This window comes from Vitis vinifera, chromosome 11 (genome assembly GCF_030704535.1).
Source record: "Vitis vinifera cultivar Pinot Noir 40024 chromosome 11, ASM3070453v1".
NCBI lineage: Eukaryota > Viridiplantae > Streptophyta > Magnoliopsida > Vitales > Vitaceae > Vitis > Vitis vinifera.
Genome location: NC_081815.1, coordinates 5,996,264 through 6,010,447, shown reverse-complemented (window position 1 = coordinate 6,010,447; position 14,184 = coordinate 5,996,264). Strand labels below are relative to the sequence as shown.

The 14,184-nt window shown below is 36.1% G+C and overlaps 2 protein-coding genes across 2 annotated transcripts; one reads left to right on the top strand and one right to left on the bottom strand.

The window, feature by feature from the left end:
• The first annotated feature begins 4,964 nt into the window (after window positions 1-4,964).
• On the top strand, window positions 4,965-7,524 carry LOC100242056 (protein SRG1). Its single transcript, XM_002263281.4, has 4 exons — window positions 4,965-5,487; window positions 5,924-6,171; window positions 6,248-6,575; window positions 7,191-7,524. Exons 1-4 carry the CDS (start codon window positions 5,239-5,241, stop codon window positions 7,497-7,499), a joined length of 1,134 nt encoding a protein of 377 aa, XP_002263317.1. The 5' UTR covers window positions 4,965-5,238; the 3' UTR covers window positions 7,500-7,524.
• A 454-nt stretch (window positions 7,525-7,978) lies between these two features.
• Window positions 7,979-13,828, bottom strand: VPP2 (vacuolar pyrophosphatase). The gene is given in 8 exon segments (NM_001281226.1): window positions 7,979-8,535; window positions 8,637-8,696; window positions 9,407-9,817; window positions 10,266-10,596; window positions 10,682-10,768; window positions 11,290-11,669; window positions 11,761-12,335; window positions 13,588-13,828. Coding segments are annotated over 8 exon segments (2,295 nt in total). The 3' UTR covers window positions 7,979-8,325.
• Between the last annotated feature and the right edge of the window lie 356 nt (window positions 13,829-14,184).

The following is a 14,184-nucleotide window of genomic DNA, read 5'->3' as shown; positions in this document are numbered from 1 at the left end:
TGCTTTAATACAAAAAAAACCACTATTAGCCAAGGACTATTTTATTCATCCTCAATCTTAGTAGAGCTTAAAGATTTGCTTATTCGGATTTGGCATCATGTTCTGATACCCAAAAATCAATTAGTGGTTTTTGTGTATTCATTAGGAATTCACTAGTTTCTTGGAAATCCAAGAAATAACATACTATTTCCAACTCTTTTGCTGAAGTAGAGTATCGTTCCATGGCTAATGCCACATGTGAGATAGTGTGGTTACTTGCCTTGCTTAAAGATTTGCACGTGCATCATCCCAAACCAGCTTTGTTGTTCTATGACACCAAGTAACACTTTATAATGCAACAAAGTCAGTCTTTCATGAACGCACCAAGCATATTGAAATTGACTACCATTTTGTAAAGGAGAGAAAGTCTAAAATGGTATCCTTAAGACACTGTATGTTTTTTCCCAACATCAACTTGCTAATATGCTAACAAAGTCATTTTTCCTCAATTTGCTTTTTTGCTCAACAAGATGGGAGTTAACAATATATACTCTCCATCTTGAGGGCGGGGAGTATTAAGAATTGTTGGGGTACTTTCAATATTAGTAGTAGTATTCATATAGGAATAATAACAAAAGGCATTATTTTTTTTGTTTCTTTTCAGTAAATAGTGAGCTAGAAAATCTAATGTAACATAACTTGTTTTCAACCTCTATAAAATGGAAACTTGCCTTTTTTTTTTTGTGAGAGTGAAAATGAATTCAATATACAAGTTTTTTTCTTTGATTTTTTCTAATACTCTGTTTTTCCCAAAAATTGTGAGAATTCTATTTCTTGTTTAGAACTAGTTGAACTAAATCTCTAGGATTATGTTATTGAAGCCTTGTTCTTTATATGTAAGACAAGCTTAGAATATTTTAGTCTATATATAGTGGGATATAATTGATGTATTTTGAATTGCATCATCACAGAATGAGCTTGTATAATCAAATAATTGAAAACAACTTTCCCTCTTAATTATGTAGAAAGGTGCCAAGGAGGCTAATATGATCATGTGTCTGCATTATTACTACCAAGGAGGCTAATATGATCATATGTTTTTGCATTACTACTCCCAAGGAGGCTAATATGATCATGTGTTTCTACATTACTACATCATGTACTAATAATCAAAAAGTAACAATTATCACATATTAGCATTGTTTTAGAGGTGATCTACACCATATATCAAATTAAACCATCTAATTAACAATATGCCAATCTTGAAGTAAGTGCTCAAGATTTTAATAATAATAATAATAATAATAATTTAAAAACACACACACACACAAATTTAAGGAGAACTCTAGCGCTCTTAAATGGAGCTTGAGCATGTGAGCCTAAATTTAACTAAATTTCGGCAATTTCCAATTCACTCATGTTTTCAAAAATAAATTTAGTATATTGTGATTTGTATAATTCATCCTAGTCCACTAGAGTTTAACTAATATAAATATCTCTTAGAGAGTTTTTTCCTCCTCTACACACTCTAAGTATAACAACATCATTATTCTTTGTGTTCAACGAAATGCTCTCAAAAGAAAGATTTATGTTCATTAAGTTTATGTTAACGATTCACATCTAATTGTGTCATTGACAATATTTTCAGAATCAGACTGATAATTGAACCAAAAAAGTTGTTGATTCATGATTCACCGGTTGAACCCACGATCAAATCGATGATGCAATAAATATATAATTTATATATTGTATAAAATTAAAAATATATAAAATTAAAAATTTTAATAATGTTTGATTTTTATATTTGATATATTAAATTAAATTATAAAGTTTAATATTTTAAATTTTATTAAATAGAAATATGGAATATTTAAGAATGAAGATATATTTAAGATGAAAAAAATTATAATATTTAATTTTATCCCTATGTCTTTGTATTTTATTGTTTTAAAATTATTCTATTAATTAATTTATATTATTTTTCATAATTATTATTATATAATTATTACAAAAATAAATAGGAATTTAAATATTTACATTTCTTTAAAGATTTGTATGATAAAATTTTGAAATAAAAACATTAATCTTAGATTCTTACTATGTATTTTATTTTACAACAACATATAACAAATATGTATATTGCTCAATGGTTTAAACGTTAATTTTTAGGCTAAAGATCCATGTGTCAAGTCCTCTAACAAGCAATGTTTGTTTTCTTCACCTCTAATCAGTCTCAATCCAACATCAGAAGCACATGAACCAAAAAGCTTATCGATCGATTGACCTGACCCGACCAGTCCAATCTAGTTTTTAAAACGTTGAGAAGTCCACTAAAAAATACATATCAATATACATCTCAAAGAGAGCAACAAATGTCAGAGCAAATCTATATACTTCATTCTTTATATTTAGTAGATTTCACTTTACTATTTGTAAATTCATCAGATCAATATACATCTCAAAGAGGTAAATGTCCAAGCAAATCTATATACTTAATTCTTTATATTTAGTAGATTTCACTTTACTGTCTGAAAATTCATGATTTTTATATCTATAAAGTCTCTAAGAGACTTTGTGGGTGATTTTCCTTATTTATGATCAGTCCTTTGATTTGTTAATTAAATACATACTGAAAAACCGTTTGTCCAAAATAATAATAACCTGGTACTAGGATTTAAAGCTGCCTCACACCTTCTTGGGGATTGCAGTCACGTGCTGCCCATAGAACCCCAACATATTGACCCTTCAGGCCACTTGCATTCTGCATTTCTGTGGGTTATTGGAGACAAACAAATTTTTCCGTTTGCATCTGCGCTGAATTAATCAACATAGCATGCCTAGCTTAGAAGAAAGCAATGGAATACTGAGCTTTGTAATTGGTTTTTTTATGATATTTATGCAGATAATGAGTAATGGGATATTCAAGAGCCCCCCATACACAAGGTTGTGACAAACTCAGAAAGGGTGAGGATACCAGTGGCTATGTTTAATGAGCCTGAGCCAGAGAAGGAAATCGGACCGGTGGATGGCTTGATTGATGAGAAAAGGCCAAGATTATATACAAATGTGAAAAATTATGCTTCTTTCAACTTTGAGTGCTTTCAGAAAGGGCTGGTACCACTTGAATCAGCAAAAATATGATTCTCAATTCTCATTGTCTTCATATCCTCTGCTTTTCCAGAAGAGGGTGAGGATTCTATTTCCTGTTCAGAACTAATTGAACTAAATGTCTGAGCCTATGCTATTGAAGCCCTGTTCTTCATCTTCAAGACAGGCTTAGAACATTTTGTCTATATAGTGGGCGTATTTTGAATTGCATTATCACATAACTGCAATGTCATTTGAATGAGCTTGTGTGATCAAATGACTGCAAACGACTTCCCCACTTAGTTGTGTAGAAAGGTGCCAAGGAAGCTAATATGATCATATGTTTCTGCATTACTGCATCATGTACAGATAATCAGAAAATAACAGTTATCACATATTAGCACTGTTTCAGAGGTGATCTACGCCATACATCTAATTAAACCATCCAATTAACAATACTGCAATCTTGAATTCCATAAGACTATATGACGCTGCACTGACATAACCAGAAATTGCAGACTCAGTCCATCCAGGTAAGGGCTTGGCAACAAAGTTACAAAACATTAGAAAGTTGGGTCTTGGAGCATATCCTGCCTATAATTCAGCTGTGGACACCCTAGCTATATGCATCCCCCTTTTTCCTCACTTATTGTCATAGCTTATCCATCCTTGCATAACAAAATAAATTGAATACAGAATTGGTTAGTTGCTGGATGACAACCAGCATAACCTTTTTCTCCAACTGTAACCATCAACCAAATAAAATCACTTTTCCTGTGTTGTATTCATACCCATAATCCTGCAGTCCTCACCATATTCACAAAGCTCCTCTTGAAGCATAACTAGTTGTCACATTGTATCAGAGCCTAGTAGAGGCTCTACTCAAAAGGGGAATTTGTACATTAACTAAATTAATTAAGCTTGTAGCATCTTGTCATGAACCAAGATGGTGAAACCTAAACTTTTGCTGAGCTTGCATTATTAAATAATGAAGAGAGAACATCATGTCTGTCAATCTGCTATTATATCTAAGAAAATAATTTCGTAAATATACTTGAACAAATTTTATGCTTAGGTGAATTAAGAAACAATATATAAACCTATTATGAAATTGCAGAAAGAACGGCAATCATCAATATATTGCAAATGAGTGCTCATATCAGCAGATGAAAAAGAAAGAAAAGATGGCAAAAAGATGAAGGTGGCTCTTCTGTTAAGTCATAAAACAATTCCTGGCACCTGTAAGGGAAGAGAGAACAAGGAGGATTGCTGATCAGTAGATGATATGGAAACTTACAGCAATAATCCAGTCCTTTCAGAAAACCAAGTTCTATCCACTATTTTCTTGGGATACCAGAAAATTGAAGGAAGTTCAAATTTGGCCCCAAGAGCCAAATGATTTTAGATACCTTTTTTTTCCAAGTATTAAGAGCAGTGGAGAAGGAGGGGCATATGTCATCTCTTTTTTCTAAGCTATTTTGACATGCATGATACTTGAAATTGAAGCAATTAATGACTCTAAAACTGAGCAAATTCTTGATATCATATTGACCCTTGAGCTTGTGTTATAATCTTGCAGGAAAGTCCATGAATATGAAGTTCATAATAGATCTTCATGGAATTTAATTAGAAGAAAATAGCTTATCAAACCAGTTTGAATGATTAAGGAATGGTTATGTACTGATCCTAGAGGCACTTTAGACATGCCTTTTAACAACTATGGCTAAGCCAGAAGCCCAGGACGAGTGGACGACACACCCCATCAACAAAGTCAATTAGGGACAAATCTTTTCAATGCTAGCCCTCAGCAGCCATATCTGTAGTGGTGGCATGAGCTGGGCCATGGCACAAGTTATGGGTCAAATTGGATGGAGCCTGATTCTGAACCTATTCATAATTGGAAAGGCCCCAAACCACACCTGGTTCATCTAGAAGTCAAGCATTTGCCTTTCAAGTCTACTAGGAAACTTCATGCATTATTGATCCATTGTTATATTTGAATAAATCCCTTTTGACCTGGCAATGTAGACCCGTCCAGATACGCCTCCACAATGAGCTTATCCTTGGACTCTACCCAAATTCAATAAGAACCCTAATCCATTTTCATCTTCTTTCGTCTAGAAAAGCTCACCTTGGACAAGAGAACAGGACCCAAGTTCTGCAGCAAACAGTATGGCAGCTTCTTCCCCTCCTCCCAGAGTAGAGTCACTGTCCAATCCTGTTCAACAACTGGTGATCAACGGTGAACAAGTGCCGGAAAACTACATCCATCGGAACACTGACGATGGACCGATCTGTGCCTCCTTTCCAGTGACGGAGATTCCTATTATTGATCTTGGTCTCCTCACATCTTCATCGCCCACCGGTGAACCAGAACTTGAGAAACTTAGATCAGCTCTCAGCTCATGGGGTTGTTTTCAGGTTTGCTACAAACCCCATTATAATTAGATTTGTTCACTCCCTAGGACCCTCACCATACTTTCGATGTGTTACATATAGGAGAATCATGCAGTTCTAAGCATCAATTATAACCCAATTATGAAGCAAGCTCATCCAATTCTTAGGACTCAAATCAGTGTTCATCGCGGAATGAACAGTAGTCGAATATTGGAGTCCACTTAAGATAGCACCTCTATGAATTCTGAAAATCAACTTCATCTCCTGATTTATCAGTACATGAATCAGGAGATGAAGTAAGAATCCCATTGATCAACCTGTTGACAAGACTTTTTGGGAACTGTTTAGGCTTGTTCGTATGATTTTTCTCCATTTCAAACCTGTTGTACCCAAAAAAGAAAAAGCATGTTTAATATCTTCCATCATTCTTACAGTATACCATGAGTTGATTGGGTTTCAGGCAATAAATCATGGAATGGCAAGTTCTTTTCTAGACAAAGTGCGGGCAGTAACCAAGGAATTCTTTGCACTTCCAATGGAAGAGAAGCAGAAATACTCCAGAACCCTTGAAGACATTGAAGGGTATGGGAATGACACAGTCGTCACAGAGCATCAGACCCTTGATTGGACTGACCGGTTGTATCTTCTGGTAAGGCCAGAAGACCAGCGAAAGCTCAAACTTTGGCCTGAAAATCCTGATACTTTTAGGTAATTTTATCCATGCATCTCAAAATTGGAAGAATATAGAAGCAAGTTTTTCATTTGTTTGAAAATTTATCTGCAGGGATACATTAAATGAATATACCGAGAAGCTGGGACAGTTGACTGAAATAGTTCTCAAGGCCATGGCAAAGTCATTGAGCCTGGATGATAGTTGCTTTCTTGATCACTGTAGAGAAGGAGCATTGATGTATACAAGATTCAATTTGTACCCAGTATGTCCAAGGCCTGATGTTATTCTGGGCTTGAAACCACATGCAGATGGATCAACAATCACTTTTTTGTTGCAAGACAAAGAAGTGGAAGGTCTTCAAGTCTTGAAAGATGATCAGTGGGTTGGAGTTCCTATCATCCCTCAAGCACTTCTCATTAATCTCGGCGATCAATCAGAGGTAAAAGTTCTAACATAAACAGTTGGAAAATGTGTTAAATTCCTAACTAAAAATATTGAATAAAATATTTTGTAAATGGATATATTATTGTAATATTAGATTTTCTAATAAAATAAAGAAAACTATTAGAAATATTTCTATAAATATTTTAAGTCACAAGGAGAAAAGGTTATAAAATGGAGATGAATCTATAAAGATTATTCAAATGTGAGAAAGAATAGGATATACACAATGGTGCAAGAGAGCTCATGATTAAACAAGAGGGCTCATGGTTTAGGTATAAATATAAGGAGGAAGAATAGGAAATACACAATGGTGTGAGAGAGCTCATGATTCAACAAGAGGGCTCATGGTTTAGGTATAAAGATAAGGAACGAGGAAACATGGGAACCCAACAGTTATATCTAGTTTCTATCGTCTATAATATTTTTAATGGTATAGTGAAACGATCCTCTCTCATCTGTTGATGCAAACATGTTTAGCAGAACCATATTAATACCTTTATGTGAATTGTTTTATCTTTGTATTCTAAATTTGAGCTATATAACCAGTGAATTGTTTTATCCTTATGTTCTAAATTTGAGTTATATAACTTATGACGTATAATGCCCGTAGCTAGCGAGTAATGGAATCTTCAAGAGCCTAGTACATAGGGTGGTGACAAATTCAGAAAGGGAGAGGATTTCAGTGGCTACTTTCCTTCTTCCCCATCCGGATATGGAGATTGAACCTGCAAATGGGTTGGTCAATGAACAAAGGCCAAGGTTATACAAGAAGGTGAAGAATTATGTTAGTCTCTATTTCCACAATTACCAGCGAGGGAAAAGACCAATTGTACACTCAAAATTTAAATTTATTTTCTTGTTATTTTTCATCTCCTATGGTTTATATCGCAAAGTTATTATCAAATCCATGGAATTTTAATAAAATAGTTACTTGGAATGGTTTATTTTTGGAACAGCAAGTTGCCCAAGGGAATTCTTGGGCATTTATTGAAGAAGAACATCACATGGTCGTCCATTGGTATAATGTATTATCTAGAGAAGTCTAGACTGGGGCTGCTTGCAAAATCTGGCTGCTGAGTGAGAATCCAGAAAAGATATGGTTCAATGCAGACAATTGAGAACATAGAAGAAAGGTTAAATCCATTTGATAAAATCCAAAAAAATCAAAATAAGGATGACCCAAATAATAGACCATCATGTAAAAGCTTGTTGAAACACCAAAACAGATCTATGTCAAGTATAAACAAGCTTCTTTTCTAGTATCTTAATTCATGATGGGACCTTGGGTGGGCCAAACAAAACAATATAAAGTTGCATATTCAGATATGTAATGTAAAAAGAGGTGTCATATGCCTAACAAAACATCCCAACTTACGAGAAAAGAACAGTGAAATTCAAGCAACCACATGCAAGTTGATAAAAGAGCAACCAGCTCTTGATGATGATGATTAAAAGAAAGAATAACATTGTCCTAACTCTTCAAAACATTGACCATTATGGTCAGCACTGTTGTTATTCACCCCAAAAATGGGAAAGTATTACCTACTGGCTCAGCTGTGTTTGAAGGGGAAAAAAGCTTGCACTACAGACTAAACGTATACTCAAAAAGATTAAAGCAGAACAAAGGAAAGAGCCAGAAAAAGACATGAAAAACCAGACCTGGGGTGACGGAAGACACTAAAAAGTAAAACATAAGGGAATTTGTGGTTCATCGCTGGATGCGCCAGTAATATGTCACATCCTCTCTACTTCCAAATCTTGAAAAGCAGGCCACCATGTGCAGCAAAAAAGGGAGCAAAGACAAGAGATTCAACTGCCATTAGCTTGATGAGGATGTTGAGAGACGGGCCAGAAGTGTCCTTGAGAGGGTCCCCAATTGTGTCACCAATCACAGCTGCCTTGTGTGGGTCCGATCCTTTTGGACCGAGGGCCTTTGCATGCTCTGAAGCCCCAGCCTGCCGTCCCACAATCAATTCCAGATTATCCAGTGTAAGAGAAGGCTCTTCAGAAAAAAAAAATAAGAGCGAATATTTACAGGGTTAAATCAAATGCCTACCTCAATATACTTCTTGGCATTATCCCAAGCACCACCAGTGTTGGAAGCAGAGATGGCAATCTGTAAAATACAGTTGGGACAGACCTTATCAAAAAGATATATTTGAGAGAGACATATATAAAGGGTTTATAAGTACATTTATTACATATACAAAAATATTTAACAATGCAAACCATTGCATCAGTGCATAGTAAAAGCATAAAACACTAACAAAATGGCAAATATTAATAGATATTATCACTGGCAGAGCCAACCAAGGCTGAGGAGGGGCACATGCCCCCCTAAAAAATGAAATCATAATAAGGGTTTTGAACCCTTGACCTTCTGTTTAAAGAGAAAACATGTTTTCCACTGCACTATATACCATTGTCTCTCCCTATTTTTGCCCCCTCTGAAATAATTCTTTTATCTATGCCCCTCCTAGAGGCTAGAGCACATTCCTAGCTCCTCCACTGGATATTATCCTTATAGTGGCTGTTACTTCATAACATTTTACCATTCATAGTGTTTTATCCTTTGAAATTTGAATATTCAATTTATTACTTCAAATAATATTCAATTTATTACTTCAAATAATATTCAATTTATTACTTCAAAAATATTTGAAATCCAAAGAGTAGAAATGTGATAATCGTTGTAATAACAATAAAACGGAGGAAGCCATTGTCTTGTTTTTTAGATAACTGTATTTTGAAACCTGGCTCAGAGAATATGCTATTTATTAGTGGCCTATTTTGGAGAACATATCTAACAACTACATTTAGCATTACCTGGACACCAGAGACAAGAGATCCGGCAAGAACACCAGCTAGAGTTTCTACACCCAACAAGGTCCCAACTATGAGGGGAGTGAGCATGACAAGGGCACCAGGTGGTATCATCTCTTTGATTGAAGCGTCAGTAGAGATCTTAACACAGGTGGCATAATCAGGCTTGGCAGTGCCTTCCATGAGACCTGGGATGGTATTGAATTGTCGGCGCACTTCCTCAACCATCTTTAGAGCTGCACTTCCAACACTCTTCATTGTCATTGCAGAGAACCAGTAAGGAAGCATTGCACCCACAAGCAAACCAATGAAAACTTTTGGAGTCAGGACATCAACTGTTGAAATAGCTGCACGGCTCACAAAGGCACCAAAGAGGGCCAGGGACACTAGAGCTGCAGACCCAATTGCAAAACCCTAGAAACAGAAGAATAACATCAATTAGGGGTGTCTCATGCATCATTGATGATATATCTTCTCAATAAATGTATGACAGAAAACTGATGACAATTATCTTTTACAGCCCTAGAGGTTTAGCTTTAATGGTAAAGGGATGGGAAGGGTTTGTGGGTGGCTTTAGGTTCAAGTCCCAATGGGGACAAAAATGTACCTATCAAAAAAAAAAAAAAAATTCTTTTGCAACTTAAAAAATGCCCTTCACCTATAACAAAGAAGGGAACACATGTTTTTCACAAATTTTTAAACAGTAAAAAAAATCATTGTTGACCATGCACAGACCACACATTAACCTGTTGATTGAAATGCTACCATGGAACACTAGATGGATTATGGGTATGAATTAATGTAAAGAAAAAAGTGGTGCTTTCAAAGAACTGGTGTCAGTCTAAGAAACAAAAATGTAAACCTTTCCAATAGCAGCAGTGGTGTTTCCTGCAGCATCAAGGGCATCAGTTCTCTCACGGATTCTGTGGCTCATGCCAGCCATTTCAGCAATGCCTCCAGCATTGTCACTGATGGGACCATAAGCATCAATGGCCAATCCGGTAGCAATTGTGCTCAGCATCCCAAGGGCAGCTACTGCAATACCATACATAGCAGCAAAGCTGAAACTGACAAAAATGCTCACTGCAATGGCAAAAATAGGTATAATGACAGATTTGTATCCTAATGCAAGGCCAAAAATAACATTTGTAGCAGCTCCAGTCCGGCAGGAATCAGCGACATCCTGCACAGGGCTGCAAAATAATGCCAGGATATGGTTAATCTAGAGTCCTTAAGCAAAATATCAAGGGGAAATACAAACACCTTCAGCACCAGTACCTGTATGTGTTGCTAGTATAATACTCTGTTACAAATCCAATAATAAGCCCAGCCCAGAGGCCAACTCCAACGCACAAGAACAGCTGCCTGCACAACAGTGAAATTTAAATATGGTCACATCAACATTAATTGAAATAGATAATATGTGGGGCTGTTTGAATGCCCCATTTAACTGAAATTATATCATCCTTTCTCATATTATATTTGGAATGAATCTACTTTAATCATGTACAGAATTTAAAATAAATCTCCTAGACAAGGTTTCTATGGAAAATTAGTACCAATTAATCCAGCACACATTATCACACACAACATTTCAAGAGCATCAGGATCAGTAAATTCCGTCTGTTGTCCTAATTAACCGGTGGCCATGGTCTAGAGGATGTTGCAATTGGGCATTCTGCAATAGGGTGATTTTATAACTCAAAGAAAATAGTTTTCTGCAAAGGCTCCTCCTTTGCTAACAGAAATTCTCATGCCTTCAAATGCTATGGAAAATAACATGGGACAAACAAAGACCACCTAGCTTAATGCGAGCGATTCTTATGAAAATATAATAATTAGAATGTTAAACATCTTCCAAAATAAGAAGCAATTATGGAGCATACCAGTTCTTCACAACCTTTTGGCTTCCAAAATTGAAGATGGTGAAGGAAGATGGAAGAGCAATCCAACTAACAAATGCAATTCCAGCAGTCATCAAAATAGTGGAGATGATGAGCTGCTTCTTCAGTGCTGGCTCAATTTCCTTTACAGCTTTGATCTCAAAAAAGTCAGTTGCAAATAAGGTGGTGATCAAACAAACAAGAATGCCTATGGAACTAATGATGAGAGGATAGAACATTGCAGTCATTTCATGATTGATCCCAAATGAGGAGATGGAAGCAACCACAAGGGCAGCACATGATGACTCAGCATACGAACCAAAAAGGTCAGCTCCCATCCCAGCAATATCCCCAACATTATCACCAACATTGTCAGCTATAACCTGGAAAAACAAAAGCAAATTAACAAATTTAAACCCAAAGAAGCAAACTTTTTTTGGACACCTAAAAAATTTCAAAGGATTTTGTTCCTACAGCTGGATTTCTCGGGTCATCCTCAGGAATTCCCCTCTCAACCTTGCCCACAAGATCTGCACCAACATCAGCAGCTTTTGTATAGATACCTCCACCTACTCTGCCAAAGAGAGCCATGGAAGAACCACCAAGGCCATAACCAGTTATAGCCTCATAAAGGCCTTCCCAGTCATCACCATAGTATATCTCGAAGAGGTTGATGGCAATATAGAGGACCAAAAGACCATTTGCAGCAAGAAGGAATCCCATGACTGCACCAGATCTAAATGCAGTGATAAAAGCCTTCCCAACACCCTTCCTTGCCTCCAGAGTGGTTCTGGCATTTGCATAAGTAGCAATTTTCATCCCAAGGAAACCAGAAAGCAGAGAAGTTAAACCACCGAGCAAGAAGGATATTGTGCTGAAGATAGCATTGGCAAGTGCTGGCTTACACATCTCTCCTTTGTTGTATAAGCAAGGCTGGCTCTTTGTGCTGAAACCCTCCACAGAGCCAAGGAAAACGAAAATCAAGATTGCAAAAGCAACCATGAAAATTCCAACATACTGATATTCGGTATAGAGGAAAGAGGTTGCTCCTGTAACATCCACGCATTCAAATTTAGAAAACCCAAAAACCTCCCCGGAGATTAGAGATAAACGAATGTGACAAACAAAACAAACAAAAGGTTTTACCATCATGATCAAATCTCATTATCAAATTAAATTAAGGTCTAATAACCAAAACATAAGATAATACACCTCAAATTGAACAAGTCGTTCAGAATTTAGTAAATACCAGCTATGCTGAAGCACAAATTTAGATCACATCTACAACTGATGTAGTCAATGACCTTTTATACGCATACCTCAATTCTAAGAAAACAATGAACCACTTTCTCTTCTTTTGCATTTTTTTTCCTTTTCATTTTTTCATTTTTCATTTTTTCCGCCAGTATTACTGTATGAATGCTGCATTTCCAGTTACATTGCCTAAAAGACCATTCTTCATCTCTGTTGCTAAGATAAGACACACCATGAGACATTGTAACTGGTGTTCTTCTTGTCTATTTGAAGTCCACATGACACAGTTAAAATCGTTAGTTTAAAATTTGAAGCTTTTTTTTTGGTTTAAAGTTCACAGCATAAATTTGAAAAAATTATTAATGCCCCATGAATTTTTAATCCCTCTAAGAGCTGGACTAGTTAGTTCCATAAAAACCTCGTACACCTCTCATTCCACTCAGAGGGAGATTGGACTGACAGAAAAGAAAGACAGAGAGATGAAGAGGATCCACACGAATAGTGGGATCCCAAATCTAGTACAATTAATTATGTCCTTCATAGGAAGATGGCATTTTTAAATAGAGGAACCCTGATATCATATTAAATCATTAAAGTACCCGGCTATGACCAAAATCCGAACCCTGAAGACTCATTCTGAAACTGCATGTGCTAATATTAATACTGTTTATAAACTCAAATAAAACACTAAATCTCCACTACATTCCCAAGATCCAAACAACTAATCTTCATCATAAAAATCTTCAATATTATTATTATTCAAAAAGTAACGGAAAAGCAAATAATAATTTATAAGTATAATAATAACAATAATTATTACTAATCTTAACAATAATATTAGCTAGAATATCGCGCTTATCTTAATAATTTAATTGAACCAAAAAAATTATACATATAATTATATTTTCATTCATTTATCTATTTAACAAAAACCATAATTCCACAAAAAGCTATACATGCAGTCCGGAGCAACCAAAAACGCAACCAGATCGAACAAGGGAAAAAAAAAATCTCTAAAAACACTGAGATCCGCGATAGAAAATTCACCTTCAGAGATAGCATTCTGTATCTCAGCGCATTTCTGAACGACGCTGTGATCATTGAGGCCTTCTTCTTCCTCAATCAGGTACTCAGCGGTGCCATTCTTGCTGGAGTTAGAGAGCGAGTGCCGCTCTGGAGAAAGCTTGACGCGGGAGACCAGAATCCACTGAACCACAGAGAAGACGATCCCGACGATGGCGCAGGCCGGAACCAAGATCTCAGTGCCGAGATCTGACAGAATCGCCATGGACGGACGGACGGACCGACAAAATCCGGCGCCGGAAAACCAATATCACGAGAACACGAGAGAGAATAATGGAGTTGCCTTTGGCTCCGGTTCTCTCACTCTACTCCACCACGATGCTTGACACTCCGCGGCTCTGCAATGGTTTATATATATGCAAGCGTAGAGAGAGAGAGTGATGATGACGATAATGACGATGAGAGAGTGAAAAAATAATTCTATTATTATAAAACGTTTACAAAATATTTTTGAAAATTACCATTTCCAGCTCCATTTTTGTTAATTCCACGTTGCCACAATGCAATTAATTGCCAAATCCAAAACAGCTCAACCATTTTTGGATCTATTTGCACAAACAC

What these genes read in the sequence shown, in the direction of transcription:
- LOC100242056 (XM_002263281.4), top strand. Translation starts at nt 5,239, where the DNA reads ATGGCAGCTTCTTCCCCTCCTCCCAGAGTAGAGTCACTGTCCAATCCT. An exon ending in GCTCATGGGGTTGTTTTCAG is followed by an intron (nt 5,488 to 5,923) that starts GTTTGCTACAAA and finishes ATTGGGTTTCAG; the next exon opens with GCAATAAATCATGGAATGGC. An exon ending in ATCTCGGCGATCAATCAGAG is followed by an intron (nt 6,576 to 7,190) that starts GTAAAAGTTCTA and finishes TAATGCCCGTAG; the next exon opens with CTAGCGAGTAATGGAATCTT.